At 38.4% G+C, this 16,391-nt stretch overlaps 1 protein-coding gene across 11 annotated transcripts in view; it reads right to left on the reverse strand.

Moving 5' to 3' along the window:
- The window catches only part of ASCC1 (activating signal cointegrator 1 complex subunit 1), a 126,439-nt gene that overhangs the window by 50,713 nt on the left and 59,335 nt on the right, over window positions 1-16,391 (reverse strand). For all 11 annotated transcript variants that reach the window (XM_022590832.3, XM_030759349.2, XM_089897645.1 and 8 more), the window contains 2 exons: window positions 7,261-7,397; window positions 255-374 (listed from right to left, as the gene is read on the reverse strand). In XM_022590832.3, coding sequence (XP_022446540.2) covers window positions 255-374; window positions 7,261-7,397 — 257 coding nt within the window. The remainder of the gene's footprint in view (window positions 1-254; window positions 375-7,260; window positions 7,398-16,391) is intronic.

Here is a 16,391-nt window from a genome sequence, read left to right on the forward strand (position 1 = left end):
CATTAAAAACTAGATTGCTACTATCAATATCTACCATCCAAGTAATTCAATAATTATCAAACTAAAAGTCTGATACTTTTTCCTACAACAAATTCCTCTTGCAAGATATTAACTTACTATTTCAGAAAAAGAAAGAATTTACACACTCCTTACAATAATAAGACCTCAAAGAAAAGGAATCAAAACTACCTGAACTTCCAGGGATTCTTCTAGGCACCTCACAATTAAAACAAAGAAGTATTCCAGAAACATACCTGTTGGAGCCATCTTTCATATGGACTTTGGCGTAAAGAACATCCACCATGCCAGGATCATCATTCATGTATTCTATCCCTGCCATCTCTACTTCCAGGGGTTTGCCCCCAGAAATGTCACTGCAAAGGAAAACACATTAGATTTTTTATAACTGTTTAAGTTAAGAGGGCTATTATATTTTGAAACATGGTTAATATACATAGTCAAATATTACAAAAATGAAGTTGTTGAGGGTTTTTTTTAACTAACATGATTTAACCGTCCTTCTAATTTCAAAATAGATACATGTTTAATGAACATAAACTAGAACCACAAGTATTTCCAAAGTCACACTATATTTATCCCAATACCAGTTTATTAGCATGTCTAAGAAATGTCTCAGAAAAGGCCAAGTGATGACAGTTCTGATTGATGAAGACATTTACTACATTGCCCATCTCTCCGGTTTTACCTTATTATTTCTACAAATTGCAGACAGTATTTCACTCATATAACAACAGTGAAGGTGCAAACTGGTATCACATCTCTAAGAGCAATTTGGCAATACTTATAAAAAGCCTTCAAGAATAGAAAAACTTTGCCCAAGCAATTCAATTTCTAGGAGCCAAACCCAAGGAAATAATTATAAATTCAGGTACATATCCAACCACAGCCAATAAAGGAAAGTTCTTTCAGAAGAATTCCAACTGATAGATGTAGAGGTAATGATGGAATTAGAATATCACCATTTTGCAACTCCTGATGAAATATTGAATCAATTCCATTATTCGTGCAAAAGATGGGGATAAAAAATTTAATATATATACATATTTATATGCTTGTACATACATAAAATCTCTGAAAGGATATAATACAAAGAAACTGCTAAAATCTGTTGCCTTCAGAGAGGAGATCAGGGTGCTTGGTGGGATAACAGTAGGCAGGAAACTCTTCACTGCATATCCTTTGTACTTTAAAATTTTTGAACCATGTAAATGTATTATTCATTAAAAAGTTAAAGTAAAAAAATATATGCAAAAGAAGCCAAACGCAGAAGTGTATATACTGAATGATTCTCTTTATATGACATTAGAGAACAAGCACATTTAATTTGTGGTAACAGAAATCAGAACAGCAGTTGCTTTTGGGAGAAGTGAATTTACTGGAAAAGAGCATGAAGGAATTTCCTAGGGTGATGGCAATGTTCTACATTTTGATTTGGGTCAAGTTACATGGGTGTACACATTTATCAAAATTCATCAACTACACTTAACATCTGTGCATTTTACTGCAAGTAAATTACACCTCAAAGGAAAAAAATACATATATGCAAACCAAAAAGCGTGGGTGTACATGCCCCAAAATGTTAATAGTAATTATCTTTAGGTAATATTACAAGTTATATCTTGTTTATCTGCAATTTTTTTTTTTGGACGCACTGCTCGCCTTGCGGGATCTTAGTTCCCCGACAAGGGACCGAAACTGTGCTCTTGGCGGTGAAAGCGTGGAGTCCTAACGACTGGACAGCCAGGGAATTCCTGTTCATCTGCAATTTTTAGCTTTTCTAAAGTTAACATGTATTTCTTTTATGTTAAGTAAAACCCACCATCCTGCTTTCTTCCCAGGCCCCTTAAACAGACTTATGTTTCAACTAGTAAAGGCTTTGCTGTGACAACATGAAACCCAGCTAAAAATCAGCTCACCAAACAGCCTTCTCCAAGCCCCATGAGGCCAGAGACCCTATCCATCTTTTCTACTCCTATATCCCCAGCACCTGGGACAGTGCCTTATATAAAGTGGGTACTCCATAAATCTCTGATAAACATTGATTGGATGTACCACCATAAAGGGAGAAGATGTCCTGAACCATTTTGAGAATGTGGACACACGCCTATATTGTCATTGAATAAAATGTGGTACTGGCTCAAAGACAACAGACTGTTAGGATAAATCAAAAAATAATTCCAAATAAGGCAAAACAAAAAAGTTTTCTTGATATTTAATTGAGGCCCAGGGAGATCCTTTTATAGCCTAGGAATCCTAATGGTAAAAGATTTCCTTAAGGGCTTCCCTGGTGGTGCACTGGTTGAGAGTCCACCTGCCAATGCAGGGGACACGGGTTCATGCCCCGGTCCGGGAAGATCCCATTTGCCGCGGAGCGGCTGGGCCCGTGAGCCATGGCCGCTGAGCCTGCGTGTCCGGAGCCTGTGCTCCGCAATGGGAGAGGCCACAACAGTAAGAGGCCCGCGTACTGCAAAAAAAAAAAAAAAAAAAAAGATTCCCTTAAAACACCAAGGCCGTTATTATTGCACAAGACCAGAATTTTTTAAGAAACTAAATAACTCAACTATTTTAGACAGGTGCTTTAGAAAAATTATGACCCTGATCATAAGTATCCCTATAACCACCTCCAATAAGTGGGATATTCCAAAACACAAGTCAAGCTCTGAATTATTATCTGATTGAAGTCTTTAGCTTCAATCAACAATACAAACTTCCCTGGTGGCGCAGTGGTTAAGAATCTGCCTGCCAATACAGGCGACATGGGTTCGAGCCGTTCCAGGAAGATCTCACATGCCGCGGAGCAACTAAGCCCATGTGCCACAACTACTGAGTCCATGTGCCACAACTACTGAAGCCCGTGCGCCTAGAGTCTGTGCTCTGCAACAAGAGAAGCCACCGCAATGAGAAGGCCGTGCACCGCAACCAAAAACAACCCCCGTTTGCCGCAACTAAAGAAAGCCTGCGCGCAGCAACGAAGACCCAATGCAGAAATAAATAAAATAGATAGATAGATAGCCAGCCAATACAGTGTATCTCCATTTCTAGTTATAGTCAAAGAATTCAATATGAAAGACTGCCATTAAATCCTATCAAAGGGCAGTCAACAAAACTTTTGGGAAAAAAAAATTTAATACTAAGTGTACATTCTTCTATGTTTTTTCAGCTCTAACCTTGCATAGTTAGATCACCAGAAAGCACCATACCACTGGTTTAGTTTCCCACTAAAATGTTTTTACTGGGTTATATTTAATGTTACACTCTCAATTTCCAGGGGTCAATACAAGAAAGAGCAACGTGAACAATGTTTTTATATCTTCTGCCAAACTCCTGTTGAAGACACAGCTCATCATCACCTGGGTTCTTTATGTTAAGATTTATACAACTTTTTCTTGGGTTGAGAACCAGAAAAGGATTCTCTCCTGAAAAATTATGTTCCTTTTTATCAGATAAGAACTATAATAATTGGTGTTTTCCTTTCTGGAATTTAGTTCAAGTGTATATATATATATATATATATATATATATATATATATATATATATATATATATATATATGCGTGTGTGTTTGGGCCACACTGCACGGCTTGCGGGATCTTAGTTCCCCCACCAGGGATCAAACCTAGGGCCCCGGCAGTGAAAGCGCCAAGTCCTAACCACTGGACTGCCAAGAATTCCCATAGTTCAAGTATACTGATGCTTGAAAACACCACTAAATGTTAAAGTTCTAGTACAATTATTATCTCACCTCGGTTTTTAGACAGAATTTTCTTCCCATTCCATCTTTATGGTTTCTAACCTGTCTGACTTTAACATTTCTTTTGTATATATGTCCTCACTCTAAACTACCTCAAACCACTGGAATTAGATGCGGCACCAAAAACAAAACAATGAACAGATTCAAAGTCTGCCTTACAAGTAGAAACAAACTCTTTCAACCTATCCCTAGGATTTATCAAGAGGGAGAATTAAAGAGCGGGAGAGAATCCAATGGTTTGCTTGATAAATGCTCTTTGTCTTGGTGACCAAACTATTCCACCTTGGATACCACTGAGCACACTCTTCAATGGAGAGACATATGAGGCAATAATTAGGGACATTTATCCGTGGGTATTTTTCCTCTTCTCCTCTCCTCATTCTTGTCCCTTTTTAACTTCTTATTTGGTTTTACTTCAGGCCTACTGGGAACACTTAGATATGAGTAGAGTGTTACGGGAGCTAAAGAAGAGCTGCACATTTGTCAGACTATATACTCAGAGACATGGCACTGTTTGTGTTCGACATATCACAAAGAAAAGTCACAAGGGACACGTTTAGTGCTTCAGCACGTACTGAACATCGTGAATAATTCATTTGAAATCTACACAGCTACGTGAGCCTTTAGCCTAAGAATTGAAATGAAAGTTCTATTTCTGGTCAGGTGACATACCTTAAACTCAAATACCACCCCCAAGTTTAAAACGAACATTCAACTACCCATTTCTTTAAAATATCTATGTATCACCACAATTTTAATTAAACGCCAATATAGCCACATTTAATACCACAATTTAAAAAGCCATTAAATTAAGCTACAGCATGTTATAGTAGACTATTCATTTCCAATGTTTTCCACCTTTATATTTTAATTTGCGATCTTTACATCATAAAAGGTTCAGGTTAGAATTGCAATTATTTATTGACATTTTTTTTCTAAGCATACCAAGTACAAAGACTGAGATCGAAGATCAAGAATAAGGAAGAAGGGGTGGGATAGGGAGGGTGGGAGGGAGAGGGAAGAGATATGGGAACATATGTATATGTATAACTGATTCACTTTGATATAAAGCAGAAACTAACACACCGCTGTAAAGCAATTATACTCCAATAAAGATGTAAAAAAAAAAAAGGAATAAGAAAGAAAAAGAAGTTAGGTGATACATTTTACACCAGGGCTTTATTATAAGTATTTTTTTTTTTTTTTTTTAGGAGACTTTTCTTCCTTTTAGGAAAACAGGGCACTTCTGGACAATACAAACAACCAATTCTGATTCTCACCCCCCTAGCCAATCAGGTAGATTAATTTTGCACTATATACTTTTAAAACAAGTGTGTATAACAGAGGGAAGGTGAGAGAAGAAGGCTGGGGAGGCCTGCTTTACTTGCTGGTTTTAAACCTTTCCAGCTTTTTGAAAAGAGCAACTTTAAAAAATTTTTGCCTGCATTGCAGATTTTTGGCAGGGTAACGTGTCCTATTTCAAAAGCTTTGCTAAATTTGAAAAACTACAATTACTGTTTTCATCCTGTCATGTCAAAAATTCTTAGGAACTATTAAGGCTGCTCTTCATTCCCTATGCACACCAACTCTGACACGCTTAAAGGGTTCAGATTTGGCATTTAGTCACAAAAGACACCAAGAGACATAAAAGGGAGGAACTCAACTAAATCCTCACATAGCTCAGGATAAGGCTTCAGTGATTAAAATCCTGTGACCTGATTTTCATAAGGTAAAAAACCAAATACCTCTCTGAACAAATATTTTATCCGCCTTTAATTTTTTTGTTAGCAGGATTATCCTAATGGCAGCCAAAAAATGCAGCTGCTTTCAGTTTTGTTTAGCAAAAAGTAATCTGGGAAGTTAAAGTATCAGAAGTGATTTTTAAACAAGGTAAAATTGCTCTGCTTTGTACGGTAAAGCATAAAATTTTATTTTATGCAAGGAAAACTGTAAATATCTAATTACAAACACCAAATTATTTTGAATTTTAGGTCAGATAGAGAGAAAATAGTTGCCCATCACTACGCAAAGAACAAGACAAAGAAGTATTCTTTGCTGTTTGAAATTCAGAAAGAACAGGCAGCTGCAAACATGATCAGCTTATGATTTTGCTCAAGAAAAATATTTTGTCTTCAAAACAATTAATGGAGAAAAGAGAACTGGCCCACAAATAAGTCTTTGTATTACAGTTTCATATACAACATAACTTGAGAAAAAATTTAAATCCTTTTACCTTGTTTTACCCAATGAACCAGGTAACCCACTTCTACAAGGCCATGTCAGAATAGTATAGGACCTGTATTTTACAACTGAATAAAAATAAAACTATTCAAGTCAGTTAATTTTCAAGTTCCTCTTGGTTTGCTTCAATCTTAAGTAAAAGGAACAAAGGAAGGGGGGCTCAGAAGAGATGATCCTTTGAAACAGAGCTGTTAGGTCAGATGTATATGCAAATTAAAATCTTACAGTAAAAAGAATAACAACTCTGCCGTCAGAACAGCAATGTTTTCCCTGAGCCAAAACCGACTGCTTGGACAGTTTTTGGTATCCTTACTGACTCAAACAAAACTACCTTTATTAAAGAAAAGAAAATTAAAGACTGCATTTCTGAAATACAGTGAAGACTCTCCTATGGAATCATGTTATAATGTTTGAGTTACTATGGTAAGCACAATAACGGCCCTCCAAAGATGCCCATGTTCTACTCTTTGGAATTTGTAAATATACTACCTTACATGGCAAAGAAGGTTTTGCAGATGTGATTAAGGCTAAAGAGTTTAAGGTGGGGAGATTACTCTGGATTATCTGGGTGGGCTCAATTAAATCACACACATCCTTAGAAGCAGAGAACCTGTCCCTGCTGTGGCCAGAGAGAGAGATGTAACAGATTGAGGGTCAAACAGATGCAACATTGTTAGTTTTGAAGATGGAGGAAGGAGGCTACTAGCCAAGTACTGTGGGTGGCCTCTAAATCAGGACTTTAAAGACAAGGAAATAGATTCTTCCCTAGAGCCTCCAAAAAGGAACACAACCCTGCCAGTAACTTGATTTTAGCCCAGTGAAACCCCTATCAGATTTCTGCCCCACAGAACTGTAAGATTATAAATTTGTGTTGTTTTAAGCCACCAAGGTTGTAGTAATGTGTTACAGCAGCACAGAAAACTAATACAGTAGCCTACACTCTTCTATAGATAATGAAGAGAATTTCCGTTTTGAGAAAAGAATGGGATGTCCTTGTTAAAGAACAAAATTTGCCAACTGAACTGGTAAAATTTAAGGTAGAGCCTTTCCACACAAATCTGTAAATATATGTTTTAAATCCATTTTAAACCTTTTAGACAATAATCCAATGTTAAGTGTTACAAATGGGTGAGTCAACAAATTTTGTTCCCATGTCACCCAGCTCCCTAGTCCAAAAACAAGTCTGTGATACCAGAAAGAAGCCAGTACAGGGTGACCACCCTTCCCCACTCCTGTGGATTACTCACTCAATGAATTCCTCTTTACACTGCTGTAGCATCTCACATGTCTGCTGGATCTCTTGATCACTCAAAAGCACCAACATCCCAATAGTTAGGTGAAGCTTTTTAGGATTCTGGAAAATGGTGCTATCAACCCCGTGATCCTATTATCAAAGGGAGAAAAAACAAGCAACTCAGCCCATACAAAAGTACATGGTAGGAACTGTAAGGCCAAATGGCACGAGGCACGGGAACGCAATCAGACTCACAGGTTGAAACTGACCTGGAGACTTTCCGGACCACCCAGTTCCAGGAAATGACCTGGGGACTTTCCACCGGGCCCAGCCTTCCCGCCTTTCGAGGGGCGGGACTAACGGTCCCCCACAATACCCGAAAAGACCACCAAATAAGGAATACCCTGCGCCCTCCCGGATTCACCACACCCCTTTCCCTTCTTCCCCTATAAATTCTGTCCAAACCCTCGCCCAAGCGCGACTTCTCTGGCCCCTTTCTCTTGGACCAGTGAACCTCGCGCAGGAGCGTTCCCAAATAAAGCTTGTTTAAGCTCTCCCCCCTTTCTTGGTGCCGTTCCTTACAGGAACAGAATTGAGTGCAGAGAAGTAAACCCACACATCCATGACCAACTGATTTTCAACCAGGCTGCCAGGACAATTTAATGGGGAAAGAAGAGTCTCTTCAACAAATGATTTTGGGACAACTGAATATCTACATGCAAGAGAATGATGTGAACCCATACCATATACTATATACAAAACCTATGTCAAAATGGATCAATGATATAAGAGCTAAAACCATAAAATCATAAAATTCTTAGAAGAAAAAGAGGAAAATCTCGATGACCTTGGATTTGGCAATGGATTCTTAGATATGACACCAATAGTATGGTAACAAAAGAAAAATCAGATTAGACTTCAAACTTTAAAACTTTTGTGTATCAAAGGACTACCAAGAAAGTGAAAAAGACACCATCACAACACTGTTAATCAACTATACTCCAATAGAAAGTAAAAAGTTAAAACGAAAAATAAAGTTAAAAAAAACAACCTACAGAATGGGAGAAATATTTGCAAACCATACATCTGACAAGGGTCATATTGTATCCATAATATATAAAGAGCACGTACAAAGCTCAACAACTAAAAGATAGCTCGATTTAAAGAAAGAAAAAGGGACTTCTCTGGTGGCGCAGTGGTTAAGAATCCACCGCCAATGCAGGGGACACAGGTTCGAGCCCTGGTCCGGGAAGATCCCACATGCCACAGAGCAACTAAGCCCATGCGCCACAACTATTGAGCCTGTGCTCTAGAGCCCGCGGGCCACAACTACTGAGCCCACATGCCGCAACTACTGAAGCCTGCACACCTAGAGCCCGAGCTCCGAAACAAGAGAAGCTACCACAATGAGAAGCCCACGCACCACAACGAAGAGAAGACTCCGCTCGCCACAACTAGAGAAAGCTTGCATGCAGCAACATAGACCCATCAACGAAGACCCAAAGCAGCCAAAAATTAATTAATTAATTTTTTTTAAAAGAGAAAAAGAAAAAGGACTTGAGTAGATATTTCTCCAAAGAAGAAATACAAATGGCCAACAGGCACATGACGATGTTCAACTTCTTCAGTCATTAAGAGAAATGCAAATCAAAGCCACAATGAGGTACCATTTCACACCGATCAGGCTGCCTATAATCAAAAAAGTGGAAAACAAGTGCTGGCAAGGATGTGCTTCATGGGCATGGGATTCCCCTTTGGGGTGATGAAAACATGTGGAATGATAGAGAGTTGGTACTTACACAACACTGCTAATGCACAAAAGGCCACTGAATCATTCATTTTAAAATGGTTAATTTTATGTTAGGCGAATTTCACTTCAAGAAATATTTTTTTAAAAAATGAACTGGTAGCCTGATAAAATGTTATGCCCAGGAAAAACAGAATGCTACCTAATTACAGGTTCTAAGAATAGCTTTTGTTCCTCATCAGCTTTATTAGTTCCAGAGCAACTGGGCGTCTTATGGGCTTCCCCAAAGATAATATACTCTTTATAAAAAAGTTTCTATCTTAGCAGACACTGCAGTATTTTCAGGTAAAATATTTTGTGTAAGAACAAACTGCCCCAGGCTTCCCTGGTGGCGCAGTGGTTGAGAATCCGCCTGCCAATGCAGGGGACACGGGTTCAAGCCCTGGTCCAGGAAGATCCCACATGCCACGGAGCAACTAAGCCCGTGCACCACAACTACTTAGCCTGCCCTCTAGAGCCCGCATGCCTAGAACCTGTGCTCCGCAATGAGAAGCCACCACAATGAGAAGCCAGAGCACCTCAACGAAGAGTAGCCCCCTCTCGCCACAACTAGACAAAGCCCGCGTGCAGCAATGCAGAAAGAGAGAGATAGAGAAAAAGAGAAAGAGGAAGAAAGACAGAAAGAGAGAAAGAGAGAGAGAAAGAAAGAAACTAACTTATTAAAAAAAGAATAAACTGTCCCAAGCAAAGGTGAGTGAAAAATGAATTTGGAGAGACATCCAGACACTGGAGTAGCCACATCAAATATGGTCATCCTTTTCTAGCATAATCATTCCTTGCACTTTAAAACTTCTGTCTCCCCCACTTTTAAACTGACAAGAAATTCACTTAGCACACAATTAACCATTTTAATTTTTTTTTTGCTGTACGCGGGCCTCTCACTGTTGTGGCCTCTCCCGTTGCAGAGCACACAGGCTCCAGATGCGCAGGCTCAGCGGCCATGGCTCACAGGCCCAGCCGCTCCGCGGCACGTGGGATCTTCCCGGACCGGGGCACGAACCCGCGTCCCCTGCATCGGCAGGCGGACTCTCAACCACTGCGCCACCAGAGAAGCCCCACAATTAACCATTTTAGAGTGTACAAAATTTAATGGTATTTAGTGTATTCACAATTTTGTACAACCACCATCTCTCTTTAGTTTGAAAACTTTTTCAGCACCCCATAAAAACACTTCATACTTATTAAATAATCACTCCCTATTTCCCATTGCTCATCCCCTGGTAACCTCTAGTTTGCTTTCTGTCTCTTCGGATTTGCCTGTAATGGATATGGCAAATAAAAAGAATCATACCATATATGACCTTTGTGTCTGGCTTCTTTCACTTAGCATGTTTTCAAACTTCATTCAAGTTGCAGCATATATCAGTACTTCATCCTTTTTCATGGCTCAATAATATTCCACTGTATGCATATAACACAGTTTGTTTATCCATTTATCCCTTGATGGTCATTTGGATTGATTCCATCTTTTGGCTATTATTAATAATGCAGCTTTAAAAAACATCTGTGTCAACATCCATGTTGACATATGTTTTCAACTCTTTTGGATATATACTAACGCGTGGAATTGCTGGGTCCTATGATGACTCTATGTTTAACTTACTGAGGAACCACCAAACTGTTTTCCACAGGAACTGAACCATTTTACATTCCAAGCAGCAATGTACGAGGGTTCCTATTTCTCTACACTTTCACCAACACTTAATATTTTCCTTTTTAAATTTTACTATAGTCATCCTAGTAGGTGTAAAGTGGTATCACATTGTGGTTTTGATTTGCTTCTCACTATTGACCAATGATGCTGAACATCTTTTCATGTCCCTGTTGGACATTTGTACATCCCCTTTGGAGAAATGTCTATTTAAATCCTTTGCCCATTTTCTGTCTTTTTATTGTTGAGTTATAAGGATTCTTTATATATTCTGATAGTAGTCCCATATCAGATCATGAATCCCTTTTGAAGATAATTAGGTCTCAAATTTCATTAAACTCATTTTGCAAATGAAGACAAGAAAAAAAAAGTTGTGAATCTTATCCTCCAACAGGAGCAAAGCAGGAATTCTTCTATCTCTGAATTACAAGTTCTTATCCCATAATCTGATCCCTGGACTAATAAACCACCCCAAAAGCAGAAAAATGTATTTATCAAATGCAGATAGCTTATATTCTGCTCTTGGTTTGCCTAAAACTGCCTGATTTTTGCCTTGGCAAGAGGAATTAATAGATTATTCATTTTCTAAGTGTTAATGGAGCTTGAGCTATTTTTACATCTGATGAAGAGTTTTATAATTCTACACATCAACCCAAACTGCCTCATTTAATGAAAGTGATTTTAAGGAACAATCAACTTTAAATGTGTCAAGGAAGGCCAAGTGCAATACTTATCATCCCAGCTGCTGTAACCCATGGAGGAATCTGTCACTTTAGAAAGGCATGCAAAGCCCCACAAATGATTCCAATATGCACAACCCCACCCCAAACTACAGTTGAGAATTGCTCCCCTAATAATAAGAGCTAATATTTCTTGAGGCTTACTCTGCCCCAGGCATTTCTTATGAACTTTATATACACAAACACCCTACGAGCAAAGTATTGGGCTGGCCAAAAAGTTTTTCCGTAAGATCTTACGGAAAAAACCAAATGAACTTTTTGGCCAACCCAATAGTATTATCCCCATTTTACAGATGAGGAAACTGAGGCACAGAGAAATAAAGCCACTTTCCCAAAGTAACACTGTTAGGAAGGGATGAAGTTAAAATTCAAACCCAGGTAGTCAGGCCCCAAAGCCTACACTTCTGATCAATATTACTCTGCCTCTCTAGTAATAGTTGCCCAAAGGACTCTGGAACAATGAGGCCATCACCCAGAGGCAAGGCATTATACATTTCAACAAAACTCACACAATAGTCTGATCACCAGACTAGTCCTGAAAATAAGGCAAATATCATAATTCCATGAAAAGTAGTTTTAATCCTTGTCTTTTCTGAGATACGAGCATCAAAAGCATAAGCGTAACCCATAAAGAAGAAAAAAAGGATTAACTGAACTTGATCAAAGTTAAAAACTTGTGCTTCAAAACATACATTAGGAAAGTGAGAAGACAAGCCACAGAGAAAAAATTATTTGGGAGAAAAATATTTGCAAATCATATATCTGATAAATATAAACATTTTTAAATTTTTTAAAATTCAATAATAAAATGATACACAATCCAATTTAAAAATAAGCAGAGTATCTGAATAGACATTTCACCAAAGAAGATATACTACTGGCTAATAAACACATGAAAAGGTGTTGAACATCATTAGTCTTTTAGGAAATGCAAATCAACACCAAAATGAGACATCACTTCACGCTCACTAGAATGACTGAAATCAAAAAGACAGACAATAACAAGCACTGGTGAGGATATGGAGAAACTGAACTGCTGAATACATTGCTGGGAGGAATGGAAAATGGTGCAGCCCCTCTGGAAAACAGTTTGGCAGTTCCTCAAAAAGTTAAACGTGAATTTTCAGTACAACCCAGACGTTTCATTCCTAGGACTCTACTCAAGAGAAATGAAGATGCAGGTCCACAAAAAAACTTGTAAGTGAATGTCACAGCAGTATTATTTATAAGAACTGAAAAGTGGAAGTAATCCAAATATCTATCAACTGGTGAAGGGATAAACAAAATTTAGTACAATCATACAACGAAATACTACTAGGCAACATACACATGTAATAATATGAATAAACTACAAAAACAATAACTAAGTAAAAGAAGCCAGATGCAAAAACTACATATTATACGATTCCATTTATGTGAAATATTCAGAAGAGGCAGATCTGTAGAGACTGAAAGCCAGATGGTTGCCTGGGGTTAGGGCTGGGACTGCAAATAGGCATAAGGGACATTTCTGGAGTGACAGGAATGTTCTAGAAATAGAATTAGATTATGGTTATGATTGCACAACTCCGTAAATTTACTAAAAATGATTGAACTGTACACTTGAAATGGGTGGGTTTTTTGGTATGTAAACTGTACCTCAATAAGACTGTTAAATATAAAAATGTGTATGCCGGGCTTCCCTGGTGGCGCGGTTGTTGAGAGTCCGCCTGCCGATGCTGGGGACGCGGGTTCGTGCCCCGGTCCAGGAAGATCCCACATGCCGCGGAGTGGCTGGGCCCGTGAGCCATGGCCGCTGAGCCTGCACATCCGGAGCCTGTGCTCCGCAACAGGAGAGGCCACAACAATGAGAGGCCCACGTACCGCAAAAAATAAAAAAAAAAAATCTGTATGCCTTTTCTTTTTAAGAGCATCTTAGCAATCCTGAAACAAGTTTTCACCTATAACTCAACCTGCTGAGAGCTACCCTCATGGAATAGTTTACTTGACCTCTGATCAACTCTTATTTGACCTTTTGTATTTGATGACTTCCCAAAGGTCTTTCAACATATAATGTTAAAAACACCATGTACACACAGAAATCTTTGTGGATGGCAAAGCTGTTATCTCAAACCACTGAGGCAAATATGATTTTTGTTAATAAATGATACTGGGGCAACTGGACAGCCATTTGGAAAAAGAATAAAATTATATTCATTCATTACACCACACACAAGAATAAACTCCAAATTAAAGACTGAAACGTAAAAAAACAAACTATACAAGAAAACAAGATGGGTAAATTCCTCTTTAGCCTGGATGTAGAAAAAGGCTGTCAAACTAAGACTAGAAATCCAGATGCAATAAGACCAATAAATTTGATTACTTAAAAAGAGAAAACTTTTACATGGCAAAAAATATAAGCAAAGTTAAAAGACAATACACTAGAAGAAAATACTTGCAACATATATCACAGATAAAGGGTTAATATCTCTAATATATAAAGAACTTTTAAAAATCAAAGGAAAATGACTAAAAATGCTACCGAGCAATAGACAAAAGACATAAAGAGACACTTCACAAAAATAAAAATGACTCAAACATGGGAAGATGTACATGGCTATTACATTAAAAAAATTCCAATTCTCAGGAAATATATATTGAGGTGTGAGGGGTAAAGGGTCATGACATATGCAGTGCACTTTAAAGTAGTTCAGAAAGGATGAAAAGAGAGAAAGAGAGAATGATAAAACAAAGTAAAATATTAACAAGTGAATCTGAGTAGAGTACTATCCTTAGTCTTATAACTTTTCTGTGAGTTTAAAATTATTAGTATCCTACTGTTACTATAACAAATTACCACAAACTTAGTGGTTTAAACCAACATAAATTTATTATCTTACTATCTAGAAAAAAGAAGCTCTAGAACTTTTCTTCCCTTACCTTTTTCTTTGGGAGCCTACCACTTCAGCCAACTTGAGTTCCCTGGCCACAAAAACAGTAAATACTTGGAAACAAAACAGAGAGAACACAAAAGAGCGAGGAAAGAAACACATGGGATACCTAAAGGCAACATAAACTGAAGTCTTTGGGGGAATTGTGAGTCATAAGAGTTCAGACAGGCTTTAACTGTATTGTAGATTATATAATGCATATGAAACCCTACTGGACAGTCTTTTAATAAATGGAGAAACACCCTAAATTTTACCCTGCCTAGGAATGTCATCTACCAAGAAAAGCTTTTCTCTTACTGAGCTATCTAAATTTAATGTGGAACCAAACAATCTTCAAGGCAATGGCATAGATCTCTAGAGCCACTATTTTTCTTTGCTTGGAATATATCATATTTCTACCCGCAAGCTTCTTCACTGTAATGAATACAGGCCAACAACAAATTCTTTTCTCCAGGGGTTTAATTACACTGGGCCCTGCTCCAAGTTCACCATTACTCGGAGCCAGAACTATTTTACTTTATTAGGTTGGCCACCCAGGCTGGCGCCTGAAAATCCTAACGGTGGTGACCTTCCACCCAGCAAGCAGAAGCAAAGGGTGAAGTAACAAGAATCCCCTAGGGTGGTTCTATCTAGATTGGGGGGTTGGGTTCTTTATGGCTAAGTCATATCTATGAGCCTCAGTTTCTTTATTTGTTAAATAAGACCTCATATAAGGAAAAAATGCATGCAAAAGCTACCTCCACAGAAAGCTTATGTGCAGGCCTAAGCCCCAGTTCAGAGTTCAAAGTCGAGTTCTAACTCAGCAGTCCTAGGTGCAAGACCTTAACCCTCTCATTCAAACTGCAGCTCCATGATTTATCAGCAGTCACCACATGATCACAGTGCCTTCACTGATTTCACTTTTAATCCAGCTCTCGGGGTCCACGGGGGCAGAACTGCTGGCAGTGCTATCAGAATGAACAATTAACAAGGAATAGTGAAATCTAAAAATGTCATGCTTGGGGAAAAGGCCAGTAGAGAGAAGTATGGATTAGCCCACTTTTTTTCCCTTAAAGCCCCAGTAAGAACTCAAACCATTCTGTCCACACAGTTGGGATATAACATAGGTACATCTGCCAGAGCTATCAGCTGGCAGAAGTGAAGCCTCTCTTCAGACTCAGATCCCAAAGGTCATGCTCCATTACATGAGAGTTAAGAAAAGAATGCCTATGAATCTGATCCAAATGTGTAGCACCCAGAACATATATAATGTACAGCACTTGGCCTTGACAGTACGTGCTGAGAGCCAGAAACAAAAAAAATAATCCTCAAATTATATTCACAGATATCATCTTCCAGGAATTCCAGGCATAACAAAGGTTTGGGATTTAGCTACAAAAGGCTTCTAACCTGGAATACAGAGTTTAGGGTTCTAATTCCAACTCTGCTATAAACCAGCTATGATCAGGCAAACCATCTCACTTCTTTAGACCTTGGTTTCCTTCTCTGTAAGATGAGGGAGATGGCCCAGTTTACCTCTAACTCAAAGGTCCTATAGATTTTTTACATGCTCTCACAAAACCTATAAATAAGTACAAAACAGGTATTTGTGAGGGGTCTACCAATTCACTTCCTGATATTCTACGCAAAGAAAGAGAGGAAATAAGTACGGAAGCCTTCCCCTATGCTCATTATATTTTCTTTCTTTTTTATGGCCAAATCCCAGACAATCACTCCTGAGTGGGTGATATATACCTACCTCATTCACATAGAAAAGTTATTCATGTAAGACTGGTGAAAAGAGCATTTGGCTTTGCAACCAGATAGGCCTGGTTTCAAATTCTATTTCTGCTACCTATCCATAGTATTACTTGAGGTGAGTTACTCACTGCTCTGAAACTCAATTTCATCATCTCTAAAACACACATTTCCTTCTCAGGGTTGTTCTGAAGCCTCTGGCACATAGTAATATGGAATAAATACAGGCTTTCCCCCTTCTTGCTTTTTATATGACTAGGCTACACTCTAAACAAA

Source organism: Delphinapterus leucas, chromosome 16 (genome assembly GCF_059928025.1).
Source record: "Delphinapterus leucas isolate spDelLeu-1000000601 "Yukka" chromosome 16, BTC_Dleu_Yukka2, whole genome shotgun sequence".
Classification (NCBI taxonomy): Eukaryota; Metazoa; Chordata; class Mammalia; order Artiodactyla; family Monodontidae; genus Delphinapterus; species Delphinapterus leucas.